Raw genomic sequence first — 13612 nt, 5'->3', positions numbered from 1 at the left:
CCAATTGATAAAAGATCCAAAGATATAAATAGGCAGTTATTAGAGGAAAAAATCCAAGTGACCAATAGCCAATTTAAAAATGCCCCAAATCACTAATAACTAGATAAATGAAAATCAAACAACTCTGAGGTTCCACCTAGTATTATCAGATTGCCTAAAATAATATAAAAGAAGCTGTGGGAAAACACTGTTGTTAGAGCTGTGAATTAGAACAGCCATTCTGGAAGACTATTTTGAAACATGTCCCAAAAGCTGAGATACTGTGCAGTATATCCTTTGAATACTTCTAGGTCTAAATCTAAAGAGTTCAAAGAAAGAAGATCCATCTTTACAAATATATTAAGCAGCTTTTTTCATCGTGACAAAGAATTAAAAACTGAGGAGATTTACATCATTTGAGGAATGGCTGAACAAATTATGATTATTAATATAATGAAATAATTCTTCCATGTGAAATGATAAAAAGAACAGTTTCAGAGAAAACTGGTAAAACTTGTATGAATTAATGCAAAGTGACAATCATGTGGAGTCAAGAAGCATTAATTAAGAATTTACTGTATTCCAAACACCATACTAAATACTGAGACCATAAATACAAGAAAAAAAATGATAGTCCTTGCCCTCAAGAAGCTTACATTCTAATGGGGGAAGACAACACAGAAAAGATGAAAATGTAGGAGAAGATTATACATGCTGGAGCTTGATAGAGAAAGTCCAGAAAGTCAAGAGTCCAGCTTGCAGAAGAATAAAAACATGGCTAGCCTGGGTAAGTTCTCTTGTCAGAGCCAACCTTTATTTAAAAAAAAAAAAAAGAATTTGTAAGTAAGATAGAAAACATTCTGGAATCAGAGACAATTGACTCCAACTTATTGTTTTTCTTTTCTTTTCTTTTTAGTAATAGCTTTTTATTTTCAAAATACATGCAAAGATAGTTTTCAATATTCAGCCTTGCAAAACTTTGTGTTCCAAATTTTTCTCCCTCCCTTCCACTTCCTCTCCCCTAGACAGCAAGTAATCCAATGTAGGTTAAACATATGCAGTTCTTCTAAACATATTTCTATATTTATCCTGCTGCACCAAAAAAAAAAATCAGAACAAAAAGGAAAAAAATGGGAAAATTAAAAAAAAGAAAAAGCATAGCTTGTTATTTTTCAAAGGAAGGAAGTACCTCCTATGTGTCAAGAACTATGCTAAGTGCTATACAAATATTATGCCATTTAATTATTACAATCTGTGAAGTCTTTGGTAGTATGATCTCCATTTCATATTTGAGGAAACTAAGGCAGAGGAGTTTAAAAATTTGCCCAGCCACTCCAAGCTAACACTATAATTACAGAGTCAATTAACTGTCTCTTTTTGCATTATGTATATAAAATATCTACAGATAAAGAAATAGGACTCCTCTTAAAACATTTTAATATTCACTGTTAAAGAAAGGGAATAAGCATTTATATAATGCCTTTTATGTACCAGGAATTGTTCTTAGGACTTTACAAATAACTCAATTAACTCTCAACGGCAACTCTGCAAGATAGTTATCCCCATTTTACAGCTGAAAAAAAGCAAAGCAAACAAAAGTTAATGACTTGTCTAGGGTCATACAGTTAATACATATCTGAAGTCATATTTAAATGCAAGTCTTCTTGACTACAAGTGCAGCATTCTATCCACTGAGTCATCCACCTGCCACAAGAAATGGCAAAATAATGAAGCATATTCAAAGAATTGTAAATTTAGAGCTGGAAAGGATCTTAAAAGCATCTTGCCCAGTCCTCTCATTTTACAGATGAGGAAACTGAGGCCCAAGTGATTTGCCTATGATCCCACAGCTAATAAGGAGTATGGAACTGAGACAGTTAATGACTAACCACCAGTGATTAGTACAATAGGCATGAAATTTACATATATATATATACACACACACACACATATATACATACATACACACATATATATCTTTGTTTAAATATTATAGTATATATATGGTATATATTATAGTGTGTGTGTATAAATATATATATATATCAGTACTCAAAAGTTTGGAAACCTAGGCTTTATAACAAACTGATGTTGAGGTGGCTTGGCTGGTCCTGGAAGAAAAAGTTTAAAAAGTAGTAATAAGGAATAATACTCCATAAAAAGATATTGAGAAAGTGACAAGCAGAAAGCACCAGTAGACACTTTATGGCAAGACAGGCATATTCCACACTCAGCAAGGAACAGACCCTATGACCTAATGGAACCATGCTCTATACCTATAAATCGATTAAGCCCAATGAGTCCAGCAGAGACTGTGAAAGGCCCCTCCACACAGGATCACTATGAATAGTGCTTCCCCACTGATAGTATGTATTTTTGTGAGAGAATATTGCCAGGGTTTATAAGGGAAACAAGCTATTACTAATCTCCCTACTTTATTTCATAAATTGTCCTTGCTTTGAATTATGTCTTCTGAGCAGCTATATCCTGGAGCCAGCTCTAATTTACTTATTAAATTTTCAGTGTAAGCATTTACACATCAGAAATTACAAATTAGGACTTGAGTTATTGTTTTGTTGATTATCTTGACTTATGAAAATGTTAATGATGCAGATTAAATTTAAAAGTGTATATGTGTATGTGTATATAGATCCCCTCCTCCTTTAACTATTTATCAACACACCCTAGTATTAATCTATGAACACTGGTTAAACTGTGTCAGAATAGCATAGAAGTCTCTGGGAATTAAATTATCACCAATCTAAAGCCAAGTGACTGCAATCTCATAATAAATGATAATGACTAGCATTTATATATGCTTTAAAGGTTTTGCAAGGCACTTTACGTTTATTATTTCATTTGAGCCTTACAAAATCCTTTGACTAGGGAAAAAAAGTAAACATATTGACAAGGGTTCCAGAGTTATTAATTTGAGTTTACTTTTCCGGGATCTGTTGTGTTCCCAAGAGGACCAATGACATCAAGAGGATAATGTCATGACTCTCAAGTGAATTGGATTTTAGTGAGGCAGTGTGTGCAAAATCCTCACTCCATCAGAAGTCAACTGAGTTCGCGGCATGACAGAGGTTAGGACAATTGCAAATGGCCCCAGCTGCAGAGAGAGACTTTGGCCTTTTTAAATTAAGATCTTTCCCAGGTCTCAGTTTGTCTGAGGACAACACCTATTTGGTGATTTAAGGCTAGATAAGAAATGAGGCAAAAGATAACCTAGTTTACCAACTTAAAAAAAAAAAAAAATTAATATGGGAGGGGAAGATCCTTAGTTTTGGCCAAAACAGAAACAGTTGCTATTTTCACTCACAATGAGCTATCAAAATCCAAACAATGATCAAATGAAGTAAGACCTATTATTGGCCAGTCATTGAGAGCCGGAATGATTTGGGTTTTAAGCTATTGTCTAGTAGCTCCATTTGAATTCCAATGGGTTTTGTCAGAGGCCAAAGGGAAGAGAAAAGAATTTTTAAAAAATCTATCCCCACAAACCCCAAGATAGCTAGAGAAGTTTAAACAATCAAAATTTACATTCCTGTGAGTAGAACTCCCACATGTAGGGATATGACTTCCAATGTGGACAGAGGGAGAGGAAGGAAGGAAGGAGGGAGGGAGGGAAGGAAGGAGGGAGGGAAGGAAGGAGGGAGGGAGGAGGGAGGGAAGGAAAGAAGGAAGGAAGGAAGGAAGGAAGGAAGAGGGAAGGAAGGAAGGAAGGAAGGAAGAAGGAAGAAGGAAGAAGGAAGGAAGGAGGGAAGGAAGGAAGGAGGGAAGGAAGGAAGGAAGGAAGGAGGAAGGAAGGAAGGAAGGAGGGAGAAGGAGGGAGGAGGGAGGAGGGAGGGAAAGAAGGAAGGAAGGAAGAAGGAAGGAAGGAAGAGGGAAGGAAGGAAGGAAGGAAGGAAGGAAGGAAGGAAGGAAGGAAGGAAGGAAGGAAGGAAGAAGGAAGGAAGGAAGGAAGGAGAGATTGCATAATTGGAATTGACCAGTTGGGTCTCCAGTGGGGCAATTGCTACTAGTCCAGAATCTGAATAGATTAGGAAGGAAGAAGGACCCTAGCTACTATAATGCTGATCAGGAACAGACCTGGGAAAGGAATCAAGTTTTTTTTTGACAGTTTGGTGCTCTTTCTGGAAAATTCAACTGCATATCAGTTTTAGCTTCTGAATTTTCTTTTACTGCTACTAGTATTTCAGCTTTTCCCCTTGTTACTCAGGAAGCAATGCTATCTCACCAAGCATGCTTCTCTGATGGAGAGATAGCATTGAAAGTTATGATGACTCAGTAACTCATTGTTTGCAATCCTGCTTGTCAATCAATATTAAAGAAGGCAACCATCTGTAATTTTTCTATTTCCTGCTATCTGAGACATATCTCTAATTGTTAAGCATCACTTATAGGTAATTGAAAAGCTGAGATTCAATAGCCCACCCTCTTTTGCTTCTATGGACCCAATCAGAATTATCTATCTTATTAGGAAAATTATTGATAAAAACTGGCTCTGTCCTGAATCCCTGGCTGATTTCTGGTAATTAGCTTGTCAAGTTGGCTAACTTGATTTTTTTATTAAATTCTTTTAATTCTCTTTTTTCCAAGTTTTGCCTCTTAAGTGGGCAAAAACCTGGAGAAAGAATTTTCCTTCTAACAAGAAAGTATGTGAGTTAAGTTAGTGGTTACTGGAGTTTGGAATTATTATGCATTATTAACAATTTTCCCAGCACTTTTAAAGTCTAGACAGTTAACAAAATAATATCAGTTTCAGAGATGTAAAAACTTGCTGGGTCCAGCAGACCCCTGCTTCCAATTCATTGTATTAGAAGGAAACATGGAAGTGTGAAAAAGGCTGTTTGGGGAACATATAGGAGTTAAATTTGACAGCAGTTACGGTGTTTTTAGAGGAGTGGTAGAAAATAAAATTGGAAAAATAGGATTGTAAAGTGCTCCTAATAACAGACTAAGGGGTCAAAGATTTATTCCACTGACATTAGGGAATATTGGAGTTTTTTTTTTTTTTTTTGTAAGAATGGTGACAGTACATAGTACTAAATACTGACACAATCATAATAATGCTTTAAAAATATTAATCTATGTGTGATGATAAACTCTTATGGATTTGGCTCTTTTCAACAATGAGTTGATTCAGGCCAATTCCAATGGACTTGTGATGGAGAAAGCCATCTTACCCAGAGAGAGGACTGTAGGGACAGAATGTGGATTACAACATAGTATTTTCACCTTTTTTTGTTGCTATTTGCTTGCTTTTTTTCTCGTTTTTTTTTCCTTTTTGGTCTGATTTTCTTGTGTAGCATGATAAATATGGAAATATATATATATATATATATATATATATATAGAAGAATTGCACATGTATTAGCTTGCTATCTAGGGGAGTGAAGAAAAGCGAGGGAGAAAAATTTGAAATATAGGCTTTTGCAAGAGTGAAAGTTGGAGGGTATCTTTTACATATATTTTGAAAATAAAAGACTATTATTTTAAAATTTTTCAAAGAAATATTAATCTGACATCAGAACATAAGATGGATGAAACAAAGGGGAAAGGAATAAGATAAAGGCCTACCATATGCTAGACACTTTATACATACTGTCTCATTTGATCCTCACAGAAACCCTGTGACCTAAATGCTATTATCTCCATTTTACAGTGTAGCATACTGAGGTAGATGAAGATTAAATGACTTTCCCATGATCACAGAACTAGCTAAGCATCTGAGGCAGAATTTGTATGCCAGGCCTACTTTTGGATAGAAATCATAGATCAAAGATATAGAGTTGGAAGGAACTCAGAGGCCATTTAACCCAACTCATCACAGTGGATTGAAAATTTCAGGCAAGAACTAGATATGGCAACAGTCCAGCCTGGAGATAACGATAGTTTTTAATTCTGATTCTCTCACTGGTGTGACATAAAACAACAGAGAAGGAATCATAGTCTAGAAAGAAGCCTAATTCTAGAGTTAACAGAATTAAGTTCTAAGCACATCTCAGAATACTGCTACTTAGTGGGATCTTGGGGAGATCATATAATCATCCTTAGCTTCCTCTGTAAAGGAAGAGAGGATGAGAATGCTCCTAGTTATTATGGCAATGATCAAATGTGATCTACTTTGACAGGACAGCAGTAGGAATGAAAGAAAAGGAATAGCAATAGTATTATAAAATTGAAATTCTGCCTCACTCTATCAAACTACACCTCTCCCTAACCCTCTTCAGTCTAGACTAGAGTGTGATTTTTAAACTCCAACATTGTAGCTAGATGTTTCATTTCTATGTCCCCCTATGCCCCATTCTTCATCCCTGTAACCTTCTGGATCAATGACTACTCCACGGTATGCTTCCGTTTTACACTTCTATTTAAAATATAAACGGCTTGAAAACAGGGATTGTCTTTGATTTTGAACTTAGACAGTGTTCGGCACACAATAAGCATTTATTAAATGCTTCTTCGTTCATTTAGCAAGAGGCTAGAAACCACAGCACCTTCCCAGCGAGACTACCCCCAGTTTATTCTGTCTATATCTTGTTTGTACATAACTCTATACACGTCTGCCCATTTAAAATGTGAGTTTCTTGAGAGCAGGGGCTATATTTTGTCCTTATTATCCCCAGGGCTTGACAGATATTATTTTTAGTTGACAGATGTGGTCCCTGAGAAAGATAAGGCAATGGTTTTTAGCTTGTGCAACTAAAAGAATGGGGGCGCTGTGATAGAAATGAGACAACAAAAAGACTTGGATTTATGTTTTTTTTTTTTTTTGAGGAAGCGGGGAGTGAGCGCAGGAACAAGGTCTGGAAATGTTTACTCATCTTTAGTCTTAGTTGTATTTTACAGAAGAGGAAACTGAGGCAGAAAAGGAGTAATTAGCTTGCTCACCCTGGGGATGGAAGTTTGAATTCAGATCTTTCTGTATTTATGCCATCTAACTTCTTTAACAAAGTTTTAAAATCTTGGGATTGAAGAGGCAACACAATCGCCCCACCCAGAGTAGGTAGATCTCGCTCGCTAAAAACCAAAAGAGAGGAGAAAGCACGTGGGGATGTCGCCGTGGTGACGCTCCCTAGGACGCAAAGGGCGCAGCCCCACCTCCCACTTGGCCACGCCCTCTGCTTAACGTAGACTGAGCGTCCTGGTGCCCCCGAAGAAAGCGGAAGAGGGGGGGGGTCAGGAACGCACATGCTCATGGCAAAACAAATACTTTTAGGCCCTTTTTGAGAGAGGCGAGCGGGAGTGAGAGGTCAAATCCACCCTTGTCCCCGCCCAATCCCTCAGACTTGTCTTCCAATTCAGGGGAAGCCCGAGAAGGGGCAATGGGTGGAGCCAAAGCTGCGCCGAATCGCGATTCCGGAAGCTACGCTCGTACGTCACATGCTCACGTGACGGTTCGGCTGCCTTTTGGCGCGAGAACCTGAAAGTTTGCTGAGATGTTGTGCAGACTAGATTAGTTGTCGGAGCCCGAATTGGGGAAGTGCATGTCCGCTTGCGTAGCTCTCTCCCTTCGTTCCCAACCTCCCCTACATCGGTCCGGTCAGTTCCGGAAGTTCTCGTCTGCCCGGGTGCAGGGCAGCAACTCCGGACCTGGTTAGTGTCAGCTTGAGGGCGGGCGTGGGTGGTGACCAAGGTCACAGCCCTTCCCTCTTCCAGTTCTCCCAAGGCCAACCTAAGAAGGATTGGAATTTCGAAAGAAACAGGATTCGCATTGAATCTTTCGCCGCCTCAGTTTACCTATCCATACAATGGAAAGATTGGCTCACAGCATAGCTGCCCCTCTAGTTGGTACTAATATTTACTGATAACCTCCCTCTTATTCTCCAGGTATTTCTTATAATCCTCCATTTTGCAGACTTCTTTAACAGACTAATGTTTCTGGGAGCAAGAAAATGCCATCCTTTTTTGAAGTTTTTAAGACACAGTGCAGCGAATCAGGTAGGACGGCTTATTTCATTCAGATTTTAGAGCAGAAATATTTTTCACCAATCTCAGCGCCCCTCCCCCCATGCTTTTTTCATTAATATTTATTTGCATTAAATTAGCCAAATCAATAGCCCTCTCTCGCTGTCCCCTTCTTTGTCTTTCTCTGCTTTCAGAATATTATCTATCCCCTTGAGGACGGGGCTTGTCATGTTTATTTTTCTATTCCTTCCCCTTAGCATTGCCTCAGACATGCCAGTAAACAAATATTGTTTTTGCATTGATTAATCCTGTGGGTCTTTCCAGAGAGCACTCCATGAAGAATATTGTTAATTCTGGCAGCTTCCTTGGAATATAGTTTAAGACACAACTAGAAACTATGTGCAAGACAATTTAGAAATAATTTGTATGTCTCTAAGGAGAAACTGGGGGTTTCTTTTGCCCCTCTGTTTGCTATAATGTTAACAAATAACTGCCTGATAAATAACTTTAATACCCACATTAATTATTATGTAGTGACTTGAGATTGTGACTGGGTTGTTAGGGTTTATGTCAGGCTTGAAAGAAAATAATTGATGACTGAAAATTCACTTCAGTAAACATTTAGTGTCTGTTATGTGTCTGGTACTCTTAAGTGCTGTCTTCATGTCACCTGCACATCTATTAATGTCCCTTATACGGTGCTTGTAGTCAAAGATATTGTAAAAATATGTGTAAAAGTCACTTACCTGAAACCTAATCAGTTTTTCTCTTATAGCAAGCATTTATTAAGCATCGTTTTTTGTTTAGTCTTGTCTGATTTGCCTATCAGAATGAAAGTAATGCTGTACAAAGTAAACATTTTGTATCTAAGTTCTAGAAATAAATAGTACCAATTTTTATACATAGTGAACTAATCAATCAAAAATATTTATTGAGTACCTACTGTGTATCAAGCACCAGGGATATCTAAAGAAGCAAAATACAATCCCTGCCCTTAGGGAATTTGCCATCTAATGGAGGATACAAACATATAAACAGATACATACAAAGCAAACCTTCTATATAATAAATAGGAAATAATTAATAGATAGAAATGAGAATAGTGGGGGGGGTGGGAGGAGGCAGTGGAGGAAAGGCATATTGGAATGGAAAAGTTAAGCTTAAATTATTAGTGATCATTTTTCCAGTTCTACCAGGTCAGTAGACATATTTGTTACCTGCTTAATAGCTCTTCTAGGAAATTTCTCACTTGTATCCCCTGTGCCCTCTCCCCAAATGTTGTTTCTAATCCAATGAACATAGACGCTTATGATAGCTTGATTTAATGGTAAACAAACTAGAAACATTCCCATTCTAATTCTTACTACTTTTTCTTTATCAAAGCCATAAAATCTCATATCATGATCTAGGTCCCTGGACATTTAAATGGCATTGATTAAAACTTAAAAAATAAAATATTTTGTGTTTCCTCACAGATTTAGGGCCCATAAGCCTTAACTGGTTTGAAGAACTTACTTCAGAAGCTCCACCCCATAATTATGAAATTTCAGAAGACCATGGAAATAAAACTGAAATTATTGAGCTGAATTCTTTTAAAACACCACAGCGAAAACCTTTTACTTATAATCAGCTGGCATCAACACCATTAATCTTCAAAGAACAGAATGTGAATTTTTCCTTGTATTCCTCTCCTTTAAGAGGTCCAGATCATTGTAAATTAGACTTAGGTGAGTGAATTTTCTTTAAATATACTCACAAGGGTGAAACTTTTTTCCTATATTAAAAGTTGTGGTTCGTTTGATCGTGTATATATATATATATATATATCTCCAAAGGTAAAAAAGCTCCAAACTATGATACATTTGTATGTTATCATATAAGGGAGAAAAAGAGTTGTCAGTTAATCAGGAAAGATCTGTGCTTATCTCTGTGGTGTTGATCATTTTTATCAGTTCCTTTGATAAAGGAATGGATGATATCCTTATCAGATTTGTAGGTGACACTAAGCTGAAAGAGATGCTGACAAGAAAGGATGATGAAGCAGATCCCAAATGATCCTGATGGGGTAGAATATTGGATTAAATCAATAATGTGAAACTTAATGTAGAGAAAGTATTATATTTCATAATATCAACTTCACAAGTACAAGATGTCTGGAGACGTGGTAAGAAAGTAATTTATGTGAAAAGATCTAGGGATTTTAGTGCATTAAAAACTCATTCTGAGTCCAAGTATGCTATGGTATCTATCCAAAAAAGGGAACATGTCTTGGGATGCATGAAGAGAGGAATAGCTTTTGAGAGTAATTATATTATTTTTTAGCTTTAGATCATATCTAGAGTATTGCTACAATATTGTTATCTCTACAGTCTTTTGTACAGGATTGTGTGCAAGTGTGAGTCACTTGTCTTTAGAATCAGATATAAAATCCTTCTAATTTTCAAGGCCCTTTACAATCTGATCTACCTTAATTTCACAGCTACATTGCATATTGCTTCCTTTTCAAATATATTTTGTTTCAGTAGCTTCTTTTTCACTAGTTTTCCTATTCACACAGATACCACCTTAATTAAGACTAGATTATTGCAACAGTGACACTATCTTAAGTCTCTCACCACTCTGATCCATCTTACAGCTGGCAAAGTCACTTTCATTAAAGCACAGATCTTCCTGTGACATGTGACTTTCCTATTCAGTTAACTTCATTGGGATCCTGTTGCCTCTAGGATCATGCCCAAACTTCTCAGTCTTGTTGGATATTGCTTCATTTCTCAACCTTTGTGATCTAGCAAAACTAGTCTTGCCTCTTTCTTACATGTAATGTTGTCCACCTCCTATCTGTGTGCTTTTGCACATCCCACATACTTGAAATGTAGTCTCTCCTTCCCTTCTCATAAATCCTCCTTCTTCCTTTACAATGTGGCTCAAGCACCATCTTTCTTGATCTCCTCCAATTGCTAGTCATCCCTTCTAAGCTACTTTGTATTACTTTGTATATATTTTATTCACTTTGTGTTTATACACATATACATACATATAAATTTATGTATGTGTATACACATACCCACACACACATGTATTTGTCTTTCTTGTTAGGTTGGAAACTCCATGTAAGTAGGGATTGTTTCTTTGTATTTTTGTCCTTAGTGCCTGATGTGTAGTACATATTTAATAAGTGTTCAATTTTTTTATTATGTTACATTCTGAACATCACACTTTAGAAAGGACATTGTTTAGCTGTAGTATCCAGAGGACTCTTCAGGATGGCGAATTTCCTTGAGTCCATGTTATTTGGGTTTTAGATTAAGAAACTGGAATGTTTAATATGGAAAGAAAAACACAGGGCCGGATTTGTTCTGCTTCAGTTCAGAGAGAACTAGTCGTTGGTAGAAGTTGGAATGAGGCAAATTTAGATCTTTTGTAAGACCTCAGTAATTAGATCTATCTAAAAGTAGAAGAAGAAGTAGTAGGTTTCCCCTCATAGAGCGAAACTAGATGTTTTGTAAGATCCCTTCCACTCTTGAAATTCTATAATTCAGAAGCCTACTTAGATGTAAGGCCGTATGTTAGATATTACTGGTTTTGCAAAATACGAACATAGTCTTTGTACATAAGTAGCTGACAATTATGGGAAACCCAAAGCATTGGAACATGCGGTCAGTCAACTAGCATTTATTAAATGCCTACTATGTGCCAAGTGCTATACTCAGAGCTGGAGATACAAAGAAAGGCAAAAAACCAACAGTTCTTTTATCAAGGCATTCACACTCTAATAGGGGAGACAATATGCAAACAGCTGTGTGTAAGCAATATATATATATATATATATGTGAAAAATTGTAGGTGAATTTGGAGGATGAAGAAGAACTGGGGAGAAAGGGGAGGGAAAGGCAAGGTGAAAATAAAAAGCAAGCTGGTAGTATAGCATTTATTTTGTGCCAAGCATTGTGCTAAGTAAGCTTTTTTAAAAAAATATTCTCATTTGATGCTCACAACTTCTCTGAAAGATAGATGCTGTTATCCCCATCTTACAAATGAGGAAACTGATACAAACAGAAGTTAAATGGCCTAGTAAGAGGCTGGATTTGATGTGGGTCTTTCTGACTCTGGCCCAACACTAGCTACTGTGTCACCACTTACCTTTAGGGAAATGTTTATTGTTTGTTAGAAATTCAGCTGAACCTCTTAAGAAAGCTAGGAAGCAGAGATGACACAGGACTGGGGGCAGCCAGAGATAATGTCTGAAGATGGGAATGTTTGAGGAATAGGGAGGAGGCCATTGTCACTGGATTGCTCTGTAAAAATGGGAAGGACTAACATTATGAAGGACTTTGGAAGCAAAAAAGGATTTTATATATTTGAATTTGGAAGTAATAGGGAGTCACTAGAGTTTGGTGAATAAGGGTGTGATATGGTCAGACCTTTGTTTTAGGAAAATCAATTGGATAGCTGGGTGAAAGATGGAACGGATTGAGGAAAAACCTGAGGCAGGCAGCGGCACCATTAGGCTATTGCAATAGTTGAGATATGAGATGGAAAAGGCCTGCCAGGTACTGGCATTGTCAGGGGACAAGGAGTTGTATACAAGAGATGTTATGAAGGTAGAAATGTCAAGAGTTGACAACTGATTAAATATGAGCAAATTGGTGAGAGGAGGAGTTAAAGATAGCGTCTAGGTTATAAGCCAGGGTGACTGAAAGGGCACCTGCAAAAGTTATAAGGAAATTAGAAAGAGAGGACGAGGATTTAGGAAGGAAAAATGAGTTCAGTTGGGACATGTTGGATTTAAGATGTTTATAGAACATCCAGTTTAAGATGTCTGAAAGGCAGTTAGTGAGGCAAGAAAAGTTAATACTGGACCATTGAATCTAAGAGTTGTTTATATAGAAATGATAATTAGAAATCATGGGTGCTGGTGAGATCACTAAACAAAAATAGTATAAAGGGGGGGGGTGGGGGAAGGGAAGGCCAGAAGAATCCTTATACAGAATATCCACCATTAGGAGGCATGACATGGATGAAACTGGAGGGATCATACAGATAGAAGGAGAATTAGGAAAGAACAGGGTTACAAAAATTAGAGAAAAGAGAATATCATCAGGAGCATTATTGACATTGTCATTGACTAAAGAAAGGTCAAGAAGGATGAGGAGAAAAGGCCATTAGATCTGGCAATAAGTCATTAGTAACTTTGGAGAGAGCATCATTTGAGTGAAGTCAGAAGCTAGATGGTAGAGAGTTAAGAGAGTGAGAGGAAAGAAAATGGGGACATCTATTAGCCTTCTCTAGGAGTTCAGTCATAAAAGGGGAGAGAGAAAAATATAGGATGATAGCTAGTGAAAAGAATTGGATCAAGTGAGAGATTTTTGAAGATGAGGGAGAGATAGGTATATTTGCAGGCAGGAAGGAAGCAGCCAGTCAACAAGGATCGATTTAAGATTAGTGAAAGAGTGAGGATATTAGAGGGAACAGTCTGGTAGAGAAAATGAGATATAATGGAATGACTTGTATATATATAGAGAGAGGGGTTTAGGTTAAAAAGGAAAAAAGGCTACTTTGACATGTGAAATAGGCAAGGGAGATAATGTCAGAAAGCATCTGAATTAAGGAATAGGAGAACTTGTGCTAAATAACCTCAGAGGTTTTTATTTTGTTTTGTTTTTAAGTGAATATGAAGTAAGGTTCTTAGTTAAAATGTTGAGAGAAAGGGTTGAAAAAG

At 37.1% G+C, this 13612-nt stretch overlaps 1 protein-coding gene across 1 annotated transcript in view; it reads left to right on the top strand.

Annotated features, from left to right (window-relative positions):
* The first annotated feature begins 7670 nt into the window (after nt 1-7670).
* The window catches only part of BRCA2 (BRCA2 DNA repair associated), a 65640-nt gene continuing 59698 nt past the window's right edge, over nt 7671-13612 (top strand). Inside the window, exons 1-2 of the mRNA XM_051986488.1 lie at nt 7671-7926; nt 9369-9620. Of these exons, the coding sequence (XP_051842448.1) occupies nt 7881-7926; nt 9369-9620 (298 nt within the window). The 5' untranslated portion in view covers nt 7671-7880. The remainder of the gene's footprint in view (nt 7927-9368; nt 9621-13612) is intronic.

This window comes from Antechinus flavipes, chromosome 3 (genome assembly GCF_016432865.1).
Source record: "Antechinus flavipes isolate AdamAnt ecotype Samford, QLD, Australia chromosome 3, AdamAnt_v2, whole genome shotgun sequence".
NCBI lineage: Eukaryota > Metazoa > Chordata > Mammalia > Dasyuromorphia > Dasyuridae > Antechinus > Antechinus flavipes.
Note: the sequence above shows the minus strand (reverse complement) of the source record. Positions and strands in the feature narration are given on the sequence as shown.